The sequence below is a fragment of the Canis lupus genome, chromosome 31, assembly GCF_048164855.1.
Source record: "Canis lupus baileyi chromosome 31, mCanLup2.hap1, whole genome shotgun sequence".
In the NCBI taxonomy this organism is placed as follows: Eukaryota; Metazoa; Chordata; class Mammalia; order Carnivora; family Canidae; genus Canis; species Canis lupus.
Genome location: NC_132868.1, coordinates 27,088,165 through 27,103,064, shown reverse-complemented (window position 1 = coordinate 27,103,064; position 14,900 = coordinate 27,088,165). Strand labels below are relative to the sequence as shown.

General features: G+C 37.8%; 1 protein-coding gene across 3 annotated transcripts in view; it reads right to left on the bottom strand.

The window, feature by feature from the left end:
- The window catches only part of SCHIP1 (schwannomin interacting protein 1), a 716,991-nt gene that overhangs the window by 539,081 nt on the left and 163,010 nt on the right, over positions 1-14,900 (bottom strand). For all 3 annotated transcript variants that reach the window (XM_072807877.1, XM_072807882.1, XM_072807883.1), the window contains exons 2-3: positions 8,117-8,181; positions 1,765-1,845 (exon numbers count right to left, since the gene is read on the bottom strand). In XM_072807877.1, the coding sequence (XP_072663978.1) occupies positions 1,765-1,845; positions 8,117-8,181 (146 nt within the window). The remainder of the gene's footprint in view (positions 1-1,764; positions 1,846-8,116; positions 8,182-14,900) is intronic.

Below are 14,900 nucleotides of genomic sequence, written 5' to 3'. Positions count from 1 at the left end.
TCATTTAAGAGAAGGTTATCTTAATGAGAAAGTTCCTAAGGATAAAGTAACCTATGTTTGCAAACTAGCATTCTGTATAGCAAGGCTGACACATTGCTTGCATAAAATTTGGTAGCCTGATTTATTATTCATTTAGTGAGCATGACACAGAACTTCCTAATGGGGGACCCAACAGGTTCAGAAGCCATATTTGAATTTTATCTTCAAGGTATCTCTATGTTTCCGCTCAGAAACAAGCTTTTTATTGATAACCAGGGTTAATATAAATTGACAGGGGTTTATGTTAATATATGCTTTTATCCAGTAGGATATTATATGGCTGCATCATTTCTGTCTTAGTTCCTAAATCCATAGCTTATTGTTCTTCAAAGATGTACAGCTCAAGGCTCCCTTTTTCAGGGTGATTTATTTTCTAAAAGATTCCTCTTTGGGCTTTTCTGCAAATGATCAGTGATCCTAGCCAGCTTAGACATGTTTAAATTCTCGGATACATGCCTCTCAGAGTGTTAAGCTGTGTGTGTGTGTGTGTGTGTGTGTGTGTGTGTGTGTGAGAGAGAGAGAGAGAGAGAGATTTCATATGACCTCACTGAAAATTCTTATATGCACCTCTGAAGGAAGATCAGAAGAGGAAAGGATCACAGAAAACAAATATAGTTAAAAATTGCTTCTAAGGTGATTATGATAGACTCCTTCTCTCCTTAAACATAGTTTTAGAAAGTTGCTATTTTGTTCTAGAATATAGCCTGTTTCACTCTGGAAGCTACTAGTTTCATTTTTGTTAATATTGAGATGTTCTTAGCACTATTTTTTGTAAGGATTTATTTGTTTATTTGAGAAAGAGAGGATGTGAGCAGAGGAAGGGGCAGAGGGAGAGGGAGAAAGGGAATCCCAAGCAAACTCCATGAGGCCCCTAACCTGGAAGCCCTCAATGAGGGGGGTGGGGAGCAAGGTGGAGCTAGATCTCAAGACCCTGAGATCATAACTTAAACTGAAATCAAGAGTTGGTGGCTTAACCAACTGAGCCACCCAGGAATCCCTTCTAGGCACTATCTTTATTCATCGGTCATTTGTAGTGGGAAGGGGATTGGTCTTATTAAGAGAGACTAAAGGTACACCTGGGTGACTCAGTGGCTGAGTGTCTGCCTTTGGCTCAGGGCGTGATCCCAGTTTGGGGATCAAGTCCCACATCAGGCTTCCTGTGAGGAGCCTGCTTCTCCCTCTGCCTATGTCTCTGCCTCTCTGTGACTCTCATGAATAAATAAATAAAATCTTAAAAAAGAGAGAGAATAAAAAAGGAAAACGACAGTAAGTGAGGAGAAAAAGAAGAGATATTTTTCCAAAATATATGGATGAGAGATGGAATAGAAATAGGAGGATTAAAAATATGTGTGTGTATAATAAAGAAATAGCTTGGAACAACAGCCAAGTTGTTTCAAGGTGGGATTAACCAAGTTACTAAGATGAAAGACGGTGAAAAATGCTAATGGATGCTGAAGAGCTGCACGCTGCCTAGAACGGGAAAAATCCAAGAAATGAAGATGTGATGACAACCAAATAATTCTCCATAATATCCAGTAGGTGGTGATGTTTGCCCAAAACAGTTTTGTTGCTACCCAGAACAAAGGAAATAATGTTTAACACATAGATAGATGTGAAATAAATAAATGCTTAATTCTTATACCCTCAAATTCCAGAGTAGGCTAGAAGTTCATAAAACAAGAACTGTAAAACTAATGCTTTAATGTAAACTTTGAAATAACTTACATTTTCACTTTTGATTCCAGGGGCTGTAGATTGAGGTGATATTTCTCAATGTTATTCTCCATATCCATGGCCAGTTGATGACTAGAAACAGAAATAATGTCTCAGTATAGCTGAGTCTATATAGTTAACCTTTATAGCAATAAAACTGCTAATTTATATTTATTAGAAAAAGCAGATATACATCCGATCTTGTTCATTTTAATTAATTCACAGAGGCCTAAAGGTTGCTATTGATGGATAAAGGATAAACAACTATACCATGAAAAGAAAATATTATTTTGCCATTTACCTTTGCATTCTTTTAATTTTTACTCCTCAGCTCAACATTCATATTTAAGGCATGAAAGTCATTTCCTTTAAGCAAAGAGGAAAGCAGAATACTGGGCCATTTCAGGAGGAGAAGAAAAACATAAGGTGAGTGTTATAAAACCCATGGCATTGCCCAAGAGAGGATCTCACTCATTCTCACCCCAAAGGTGCCACTGCCATTGACCCTTTCCTCCTTTCATTCTATAGGCTTTTGCAGAGCTCCCACTATGAACAAAGTATAATCTCCACCCTGGAAAACTGCTGGCAGGAGTCTATAGATATTTGATCACTGCTCCTAATGAGCTTATTAGGCAATCACTGGGTGCTACAATGATCAAAGAAGATTTTATGGATTTGGTGGTAGTTGATGTGGGTTTTAAAGAATGGACAGGAATTAGGTAAATTGAGATGCAAAAGATAATACACATGAGAGGGATACTAAAACAAAGGAGTAGAGGTGAAAAAATTCAGGCTATTTTTGGACAATAAGGAGCAATTTGGTGATAATGGAGGATAAAAGTAGGAAATAAGTTTGGATAAGAAGAAAACTAATAGTCATCGGCTACATAATATATATAAAATAGTGTCATAGACATTTTACATGCATTATATTATTCAATTCCCACAGTAGCCTCTACCAATTAACTATTCTCCCCATTGTACAGTTGAGAATCTGAAGCTCAAAGAAATTATGCTCAGGTCACTATGTAGCAGAAACCACATTAAAACTTGAGTCTCACAACCACAAAATACTGCTTGAAGGATTATAATATCATACTTACTAAACTTGATCCTACTTATTGTGGTTTTCACAGGTCAAATATTTGACATCCCAATCCATTACATGCATTTGCTAAGGGTCTGTGTGTGCACATGTGTAAGCACATGTGTTTAAAACTGAAACAAAAATATCAGGGAATATTATTTCCCCAACTACATGTAATGTATGCTGATATCTTTTATTATATTTCAGATTTTCAGGGATGCCTGAGTGGCTCAGCAATTGAGCATCTGCCTTCAGCTCAGGGTGTGATCTTGGGGCCTGGGATCGAATCCCACATCAGGCTCCCTGCGAGGAGCCTGCTTCTCCTTCTACCTATGTCTTCCTCTCTCTCTCTGTCTCTCATGAATGAATAAATAAAATCTTATATTTCAGATTTTTAAAATTATCTTTCAATGGTGACTCATCAAATTAATTTAACAAATCGTCAATGAATTGTTACCAACAGTGTGAAAAACATTGCTGCAGGACACCTAAAACATTTGGAGAAGGGAAACTTGAATGGGATGCTTAAGGGTGATTTTTGGTAGGAGTGAGCAAGGAAAGTGATGGAAAATATTCAGGAAGGTATTCAAATTGGTTCAACAATCAAGGACCAGCACTGTGGTTTTAGAAAGAAAAGAAAAAGATTAAAAAAAATTGTGCAGAAGATATCTAGGATTATCTCCTCTTTAGTAAAGAATAACCAAGAGGTGGGGAAACACACAATAGGTTAGATAAATTCCTATATGGCCGGTAGATGGTGCCATCAGCACAATATAGCTTTGTGATTACCCAGCTGGGGTGTTGAGGGGGTAAAGAAAAAACTACTCTTGTGTGCTCTGTGCCATTCATATTCTGGCATTATTTATTCATCCTTATTCACTCATTCATAAATATAGTGTATGTCTTCTATGTGTCAGAAATGATGCAGAACACAAATGATACAATGGTGAAAACACTGGACACAGTCCCTGTTCTATGGTTTTACAATCAAGGAGATGATGGATAACTAATAACTACAAGTGTGATGGATGCTATTCAAGGGTAAACACAGAAGAAACCTAATCCAGGGTTGACGGGCATAAAAAGTCTTGTTTGTACATTGCTATGATCTTGTAGGGACAACGGCCTTACAGCAAAGATACTTTAAAATTTTGTTAATTGAACACCTTACTAGCATCTCAGCAAACTGGGCGATAGAGATACATGTGAGGTGGTGTGGGACTTGTAGTTATTCAGCAACCAAAGGCAAAGCTTAAGTTTTTATAAAAAGAAAAAAAATTATATATTAATAAATTTTGCTAATTTGGGGTTATAATTTATACAACCTCAACAAACTATAAACTATGAATACCTGTAGGTTTAATTGGATAGCTTAGCTCATTCCATCAATAATTACCTGTGGGTAATAAAATGATGATATATGAGGTGAATGTGTGATTGCAAATCACACCAGAAACCCAGCCTGATTCAATATTTACAACAAATAGCAGTCAGCCTAAGGTCTTACTTAAGGTAATAAATGATTATCAAAAACAATACAGTCATAAGCAGGCTCTTAATTAACGGCCTTACTCATTACTCTTCTGTTTATGGGCCCAGAGAAAGCTTTGTTGAGTATGTGCATGTATGTGTATACAAATGCACTGGCCTGGCCCTGCCCATCGTCTCAAGTAGAACAGAGTTGCAGCTTCCCCTCCCTTCACACTGACTGTCTACCACAAAACCCTGTTGAGCATTCAGAATAAATGTAATGTTCCAAGGGGGAGTAACTGATCAACTGCTATGACACCACTATCACTTAACTTATGGTCATTTCAAGTAGCTGAGATGATTTACATCAGCACCTAAGTCAGCTACAGCCATAATGAAATGCCTAACTGCTCACTCAAAGTACACCAATTTTTCAATCAAATTTGACAGCTTTCAAGGACACAGCTCTGCCCCAAAGCCAACCAGGAAAATCTCTAGAATTCCAGGCAAATGAGCATAGTTGTTAGGGCTGGGAGCCATTGTTTTCTCTCTGTCCTGGACAAACATGAAAGGGAAGCTCCCCACAGGCCTGTTTGCTTTGAGAGGAGATTTTAATTCCCATCTCTGGAACTCCTCAATCATGATAAGGAAGAATAGGCATGCAAAGTAGATTGGCTATTTCCAAAAGCTTTTAGCTTTCCCAGGCTTCTGGGTAACAAGAAGGAAAGAATAGGGGAGGAAGGAGATAGAAGCCCACATATCTGCCATTAACCTTCACAAATCTTCCTGAGAGCAGAGAGCTGGGAAAGATACACGCTGGTATTAGTGAGAAGTTTAGTACAGAGTTGTGGTCAATTAGCGAGAAAAAAACTTCTGGAGCTCACTTCTTATATTAAAATCAATAATGAAATATCAGCATAACCAAATTTAATAGATGAAAGTGATGAGGAGAGCAAAGGCAAATGTAGATAAATTAAATTTCCTTACAACTTGCAGCCTATTGACAAATACCTGAGACATGCAGAGTGTGACATTCCTCAAGGAACTCATAGCTGCCTTAATACTGCTGATGTTTTGCTAGAGGCTAAAAGCAACCTTAGTTGAAGAACAGCCAGACCTCCAGGATCCTGTAAGTCTTCTTTAACATAAGGAAATATCTTTAGAGACTTCCTTTATCTCTACCCTCCCTCCATAACTTAAATGTATATAATCAATGGCTCCTCAAGATCACAGGACAGCTCTTTCTGCCCATGGGCCCTGTCCCCTTGATTTAATAAAAGCATCTTTTGGCACCAAAGATGTCTCAAGGACTCTTTCTTGACCATTTGCTCAGTGTCCCCTCATCAAAAGGGCTGAAGGTCACAGAGAAGTGTGTCCCATGAGAATGAAGCTACACGAGATTATTGAATAACTAACAGGAATCTAAAATGCACTTAGACCGCTGGTTCTCATCCCCAGCTCCTCATTAGAATCACATGAAGTCAGCTTTTAAGAAATACTAATCTCATCCCCAGAGATTCAGATTCAATTTGTCTAGGTTGGAGGTTATGCCAAGGCTTATGCCATTTTTATTAACTCCCAGGTGATTCTAAGGGTATCCAGTATGAAGAACTACTGATCTAATGTCATTACCACACTAATCTCCATAGAGGAAAACCTTTCTAGCTACACAGTCAAAAAATTTTTAGTTATTATTGTTTACAATATTGCTACTGATGATGGGGTGGGGTGGTGCTGAATTAATTTATTCTTAGTTATTCACATTAATGACAGTAGACATGACAAGGATAAATTAAATCTGAAGTTAACTCAGAAACTTCATTTGATCAAAGGGCTGGAACTGTCCTTCAAGTGATGACAAAGCAACTTCTTAGAATCACCGAGACAGAATGAACCTGAACTGTCTTCCAAACAGCCACCAGGATGGAAAGAGAAGGCGCTGACATTGAAGGTACTGTGCTATTGTGCGTATCTCAGTTAATGGTCTCACTAAGACTGTCCAGTCAGTGTTACTGCCTTCATTTTTAAAGATGAGGAAGCTGGTTCGGGGGTGTGTGTATTATATAAGTTGTCCAGTCTCACAAAGCTAGAATAAAATCAGAAAGAGGAATCACATCCAAGATTTTCCATTTTCAGGAATGCTTTCACTAGCACTTCAAATGGATGGACACTTCACTCTTCTTGGGTACCTCTACTTTCTGTCATCTCACTCCTTAACAAAGAAGTCCATTTTGTTGGGCAGGCAGCATTTTTACAAAAGTTATTCTTTTTCTAAGTCACAAAGCTGTTTCTCCATAAATCCTGCTCACTGATTCTTGCTATGCTCTCTAGAGCAAGAAGAGCAATTTAGCTCCTTTTTAAATAGGAAAATTCCTTCGAATGTTTAAGGAAAGCCATTATGTTCCCTCTGAGATTTCTTTTCTCCAAGTTCACATCCTCAGCTCTTTGTAATAGTTTCATGTGGTTCCAGATCCCTCACAATTTTAATTGACCTCCTCTGATACTCGTGGGAGGTCAATGCATATTTTATTTTATTTTAATTTTTCTATTCTATTCTATTCTATTCTATTCTATTCTATTCTATTCTAGAAAGAGAGGGAGAGAATTATGTGAGCAGTGGGTGGAAAGGGAGAAGGAGAGAAAGAATCCTAAGCAGGCTCCATGCCCAGGGAAGAGCCCTCTGTGGGCCTTGATCTCACGACCCTAAGATCAAGACCTGAGCCGAGATCAAGAGTTGGACAATGAACTAACTGAGCCAGCCAGATGCCCCTCTATGTGCTTTTTAAATGTGGTGACCAGAGCCACCGGTGGCACCCACATGGGCTTTGCATTGGGGCTTAGCCAGTGGTTGAGAGCAGGAGCACTGGTGGCTTCCAAATTCTCATCCTCACTACTCTTAGCTAAATATATTTAGATAAGTGCTGAAAGCTCTTTGAGTCTTTCTCCATCTATAAAATAGAAACAGTGCCTATGTCAAAGGCTGTTATCAGAATTCTATGAGGAAACATCTCTAAGCATTCACTAATATGGAGGATATTGTAAATACTCAGTAAATGTTCGTTTTTTTCTTTTATCTTGACGATGCATGTCTATTGATCAGTCTAATATTGTGATAATATTTTTAGAAGCCATATAAGATCAGGGTCTGTGTTAAAATCAGATAAAACCTCTAAGCTTCTATTCACACAAACTGAAATCAGAATATATCTCTCACATGCTCTAATTGTACAATTTTTTGAAAATATAAATGAAAAGTTCACTTGTATCTTTTAAATTTCATCTCTTTCTTGCTTTTTTTTTCAGTACAAAAGATCTTATTCTTAAAAAGACAAAACTATAGCAATGGAGAACAGATCAGTGGTTCTCAGGGGTTATGAGGGGGCAGATCACGTGATTACTGAGGTCAGAGCACTTTTGTTCCTTTCTGTAGTATTATTTTAAATGTTCTTCGATTAGTCAGTGTTACCCTTATGCTTTTTGCAAATTTTATGACTGCCTTCCATACATGTCATTGATTAAAAGCCAAAAACAGGGAAAGGTTAAGTTTTAAGCCCTCAGACACAGCACCATGCATCATATTATTCTGTTAATCAGTGTAGCTTGTGTATCACACCTCAACTGGCCATAAATCTACCTAACTGTATCTCAAATAAGCCATATACCTGGGTCCTGACCACAGTGGTATCATAAAGAAACTGTCAAATTTACTCACTCATTTTTGCCTTGCCAGGTGTTTTGTTTTGTCTTTTTCTTGCAAGCTTTTTAACTTCAAACATAATTTAATTTCCTTTGGTATTTTTTACTTACTTTTCAAGTAAATATTTTCCATCATTAACTTGTTCTAAAGGGTTCTGCAACCGTTTCATTTCTTCCTGTGAAAAAGAAAAGAAGTAACTTACAAATTGACCCCGTGTACTTGTGGGTAATAATATTGGAGAACAATTGTTTGCAAAATTGAGATAACTGTTGAGAGTTCTGGACTAAACAATGGATAAGTGCTTAAACATACAATACAATTTGATTCTCGATCAAATTAACATACAATACTGCCACTCAAATTGTATGAATTTTTTATGCCACTAAAGATAGTGCTTCCTGTTATTTTCGCTGAGTGAGGATGTGTTTACATGGATCCACTCATGCTCTTCCCAAATTTACTCTGTCAACAGTATTATGTTTGATGGTTGCTGGGTAAAGGGCTCTAATGAGCATGTGCTGGGTTTAGCCATTTAGCAATCATCCCCTCCTGTCTTTTGGTAACTCTAGGTAACCTCATCCCTTAGTCACCGTACTCAGACACACACACACACACACACACACACGCACACACGCACACACACACACCTTCCCTGCATTTCAGGCATCCATAGTCTCTGTAATTCCATTCTCCAGGCTACAGTGATTGGTTGCCTCTACTTGCCTCTTCACAAAAGCTACTGAAGTACCAAGAGGAATCTCTAATGAGAATTACACATTTGTCCCAAAAAGACCATGAGGTCTTTTGGCTTTTAAGCAGTCTCAACATACTTCTAAGCTACTAGACATCCAAGTCTCCTAGGCTATCCCCCATGCTCAATTTCTTAAACTTTATGCTGCATTGTGTATCCCAAAATTTGACCCAGTCACTCACCTTTCCCCAATCCCTCCAACCTTTCCACTGAGACTTTTGGAACTCATAGTCTGTCATTAGCAAAATCCTCTATCGTCTCAACTTTTTGGAACATTCCCTTCAACTTACTCTGTACCCTGCCTCACTGTTCTGGGAATGGCTAAGTTTTTTGTTAGAGCAAGAAAATCAAAGAGTCATTTAGAAAAGAATTTTAGGATATAGAAGACTTTGCTGATGACAAACTTAACTGAGTCCCTGAACACACCATCTCCCTTGAAGTCTGCTTAAGAGGTGGCCATTTCTTTCCACATGCTACACCCAGCAGTCTAAAGGAGGTATGAGACCCCATCTTCTCCTTATTGCTTCTCCCAGATCCTCCTCATTCCTACAAAAGCTTAGCTCCTCTGCAAATATGCCAGCAGTTTATCCTAGGCTTCTGCCCTCTTCCATATCAATCCTCATTCCTCAGGTCTTATCCAGTCCCAAGGTTTTAAATTTATATTTGCACCTGACCTCTCTTCTAAACTCCAGCCTTCTACATCCACTTTCTTACCTGACATCTCCAGATGCACATCTGATGGGCATCTCACATTCAAAACCAAAGTCTTGATTTCCTGGCCTCTATCCTCCAACCCAAAACTCCATCTTCACCACTTCTTCCTCATTTTAGCAAATGACATCACTATTCACCTAGATATGCAGAGCTAAACCCTAGGAGTCAGCCTTTAGGCCTTTGTTTCTCTCATAACACACAATCAATCAGCTAATCTTGTTGATCCCAACTTTAAAATTTATCCAGAACTTGACCTCTGCTTCTCAGTGTGGTCTAGACCAACTGTGAGTCTCCCATCTCTGTTTCCCATATTAATTTCATTTTAGTCAATTCTCCTTACATCAGCCAGCATGACAGGTTAGTACCTAGGCTTTCATTTCCAAGTATGTGAAGTGCACATATCATAAACACACAACTTTTGACAAATGCATACATTGGCAGAACCACTATCTAAAAATGAAATAAAGAACATTTCTCTCTTTAGAAGTTTCCTTTTGAATTCTCTCTCAATTCCCCTCTCCTGTTCTGATTTCTATCACCATAGATTAAGTTGGCTTGTTGTAGAACTTCATATAAAATCATCTATTCTTTTGTATCTGGTTTAATTCACTCAGCATTATATTTTAAAATTAGTTGTTCAACCAATGGTAATTTTTTAAACTTCACTTTGGTTAACTAGAGAAGAATTTCAGTTTTTCCCTCTGAATTCTACAGTATAAAGATTTTTAAGTATGAAGAACTCTGGAACTCAATGTAAGTATTTGCCATGCTAAGAGCTACTAACTGGAAGAAAAAGAACATAGCAGAGAGGATGGGAGCCAAGGAAAACAGCTAAAGAATCAATGCCCTAGTGATGCTGTGGACCTCTGGGTCAAACTGGAGCTTGAAACCAGCATACTGATGGACTTTTCACTTTCATGACCCAATAGATTCTCTAATTTCTTAAGGCACTTTTGGTTGAGATTTCTATTTTCTTTAAGTTGAAAGAATCCAACTCAGAAGTGACAGTATGAGCCATAACCTAGGGCTACTGTATATAAAACCCTAACTTAGATGAGACATGGAACTATAAAAGTTCAGAACTGACCAGTTCTTGTTTGTTTTGTCAGTGTCTTAAAAATGTGTTATTCAGAAGAATAAAGGCTGAAGCACATCATGGTCTTCAGTTTCTTTTTATTAAGGGCTGCTGCTTTTATATCCAATATTGGTATAACAAACCTCATAAGAAGAACATCTCTGTATCTTTTGTAAAATTGCTGTATAAGACACTGTACATGTTGCTACAGGTTCTCTCATAAAAAGAATAAAATTTTAGGATTTACTATGAGGTATATTTTCCCCTTCTGAGACAATAGTACACTTCTTCTCATCAGCAATGACATCTAGTAAGTCTTACAGAAGTTGTCTATTTTGCCTTGAAACTTAAGCTAAATTGTCAGAACTACTTTTTCCATGATGTTAGTACAATGATACCCCTCTCTTTCACCTCATGGTGTGTGAAATTCTTTAATTTTATTTTAACTCTTTTACATGTGTGCTTTTCACAGTAAGTGGAAGCCAGTACAGTATAGGCAGAGTATATATATGATAAATGGGTAGGAAGATAAAGATGATCGATAGATAGGTAAGCAGGTAGACAAACAGATTGATAGAACATCCTTTTAGCTCTTATACATGGCTTTTTATTTTCAAGGTAAAACTAGCTCTTCAGCACAAAAGACACTGGTTTCTTATTCTAAGAACAAGTCCTCACACTTACCCTCTATTTTCCCCCAAACCTCCCACCCTCCCACCTAATCCTTCATCATATCCCATCCTACCTCATGACATAAGCAATAGGTGAAACAGCTGTTACAGAAAGGAAGTAGATTGAAAAGGAATCCATAGTTATTCTTGAAAACCAAAGGAGGATTTTTAGGACATAAACTTGTTCTTTTTTACCCCCTGCACTATGATTAGGAAAGAGACGGGGCTGTTAGTAGTCCCAACACTTTCTTCTCTAAGATGTGCCTGTGGCGTGCTTTCTTCTTTCCTTTTCCCCTGGGGATTTGGGGTATAGGAAATAAAGGGCTTTGGCACTCTGTGTCAGCCACTCTCCTTTCCTTGGTTCTTTTAATGCAGAGAGCTTGCTGTGTGGGGAGGGCTTTGATGCAGTACTCTATTCAATCTGACTATCCACGTTCTAGGAAATCATATTAAACATAAGGTCAATGACTAACAAGAGCTTTCTGAACAGCTGCTCTGCTGACAATTTGGAGGATTGATTTCATCATTTGGTTATTTAAGCTAACTATACAAAAACACTTCAATTCAATTGGCCTGGAAGTTCCAAACCATGTCCTCATTTTCTTGGAAATGGATACGGAAGTTGCTTGCTCAACAGATCTTCACTTGGAGTTTCACTTTTTGAGAAAGTTTTGTTTCAATTTACCATTAAAAACATATACAAATTGGTCTTTTTCATCACTAATTTCTCCTACTAGTTCCTTTTGTCTCTGATTCCATATCTGGCAATGCCACTTCCCTACTAGAAACCAATAGTAGCTCCCCAGTGCTTTGAGGATAGATTCCAAATTCCTCAGCCAAGGAGGTCTGGTGCAATAGGGCCCAGCTGTCTCTTCCCACTCCACCTCATGAGCCCTGCCCCACATACTCCTTTCCTAAGTCTGGTCATAAGAAACTTCACATAATCCTGGAACTTACATCCTGTCTTATTGATGATTCAATGATAGTCTGTCCCCAATTATTCTACTCTCCTACTCCCACTCTTCATGTAGGAAGCTCCCAACATTATCCTACTCCATAAAAGCTTTCTGAACTCAACAGGAGTGCCAGATACCCCACCCTGCTACTCACAGTGATCCCTATTTTAACATTACTTCTCTACCTGATTGATGTACCCTGCTCCCTCACCACTAAGATACTTGAAATCAGGAATGGTGACTTGCTCACACTGAGATGCCTATTCCCCAATGAGGCATTTAGGAGGTGCTTAATAAATATCTGTTGAATAAATGAATTATAAATGTATCAAATGCATTATTCTAACTGAAGTGAAAAGAAATCTTAGTTGCTTAATGCCCCCCCCCCCAAATCCCAAGAAATTGTATGTCTTCTGCTGATTCTTCTCTACATCTCCTAATGCACCTTTATAATCATTCGGTAACTTTCATTTTTATTTAACATTATATTTTTCCAGCTTTATTGAGATATAAGTGACAATTAAAAATTATATATATTTAAGTTGTACTACTTAATGATTTGACATATGTAAACATTTTGAAATAATCACCGTACTCAAGCTAATTAACATATCTATCACCTTACATAGTTACCACTTCCTTCCTTTTTTTTCTTTTTTTCTTTCCTTTTTTTTTTCTTTTTGTTGTTTTTGTTTTTGGTGTGGTAAAACACTCAAGATCTACCCTTTTAGCAAATTTCAAGTCTATACTACAGTATTGTTAACTGCTGTTCATTAGATCTCTAAAAGTTACTCATTTTGCATAACTAAAATTTTGTACCACTTGACCAACATCTCCCTATTCATACTCTTGACTCATCTCCACTCTCCTTTGAGTTCTGGGAGGCTCAAAATTTTAGGCTTTATCAACCAAGCCCCTCTGTCCTTTGGGTAGGATTTGAGCAGTGGGAGGCACTGCATAAGATCAGAGGTTAGTAGAAGAAAGAAGTTGGAGTATTTATTTTCTTTTCTCCTATCTCTTACTAAAAGCATAGACTGGTATAATTAAGGCCACAGCTCCCATGGGTGGCCTTTCCAACAAGGTGTGGTTCTTGCCATAGTCTCATAACTGCTCTCATTTCTTGCCCCTCCAAGGCCTTTTCTTCCTTTCCTTCACTTCCTTTTCCTTCCCTATTGTTACCCTTTCCAGCTATTGATAGACCCAGATGCATCACCATCCCTTGTGATTTTTTCCTACACCCTCCCTATGTAACCACTCTGTTAACTCTTTCAATCACCCTTTTAAATGAGTCATCCGTCTTCTTACTAGAATCAGGCCGACATGACTCAAGGATCCTAAATTTGCTTTTGCTTGCAATTCCTTTTCTGTAATTCCACAAATTCAATTAATCAATTGATTAATCATATTGAATAATAGAAAGAATATGTCTGTTTGATGGCTGATCCTACAGGAGAAGTTGTCCCAGCTTGAAAGGCCTAGCCCCAATTTTCTGACTCCATTTGATTCACAGGATAAGAAGATAATTTCTACCATTCTCTATTTAACCTCTGTCTTTTTTGAAATTTTGGCTAAGCCCCTCTGCAAAATACAACCTTAATGATTTAAGCACAATGCAGACATATAGCATTCCATATCCTTAATCCCATTTTCCCAAATAAAACTTGTGTTATAGGTGGCTCTGAAATGCAGGCTGTACTATTAAGGGGCATAATTGATTGACTATTTGCCAAAGGCTATGCTTCCCACTGTCATAGAGTTTTGTTCTGAAGTTACTTGGGTGTGAGCTGTTAGCCTGGATGGCAGAAGCTGGATTTTGTTCTTCTGTATCTGGCTTTCCCTCCTACCTTAATCCTAGGTTTTTTCTCCTGTCACAAATAGGAGAATATATCTATAAGGTTAGATAAAGCTCATCTCTATGGCCACTTAGCCCCTTTAACCTACCCAATAACAAAATATTGTTCTTTTTTTCTTTTTCTGTCGCTGCCACTTCTACTGTCTAAACAAGCAGGATATTACTTTGAACAAGTTTAAAATAAGAAATCCACTCAAAATTACTTTTTCTCTAAAGCGTACTTGTATCTAAACACCAACCTTTTAACTTTTCTGACTTATGCCTTGGCCATTTTATTCCCTGCGTATCCCAGAGCATTTAAGGTAACTAAAAACTGAAAACAATATATATTTTACTTCATTGTGTAGCTATAGGTGACATAACCTATGCCAATGACATACATTATTTTTTGTGTTGGAAATAATTTTATGTTAACTTAAAGGTGACTATTTAACAAAAATTAAGAGCCAAAATTACTTTTGACACTTTTGACTCTTCAATCATTAAACATTACCAACTTTCCTCACTGCCCCCCTGCCAAACCACTGGCTTTTTTTTAATGGAAATGTAACAAGGGCACTAAAAAAAAGGGTTACTAATGTTTGCATAATTTGGAAAAGTAGAAGACATAAAATCTATACTAATTTTAGCTCTGCATCATTAAACATGAAATATTGATTATTGCTCTTTGCAACAGAATTTATAAATCTAGCTAGGCTGCTGTGTCCACATAAAGTGATTCTGATGCTTTGCCCTCAGACCTCAATGACTGTAAATGATGCTCCTTGGTGACAGCTGGGAGGCTGGCATTCTGATCCACAGCCTTAAGAGATACATTTCCCAGATTAGACCAGGAATGACCCAGCTGCACAGCCCAACTTCAGAAAATTAAATTG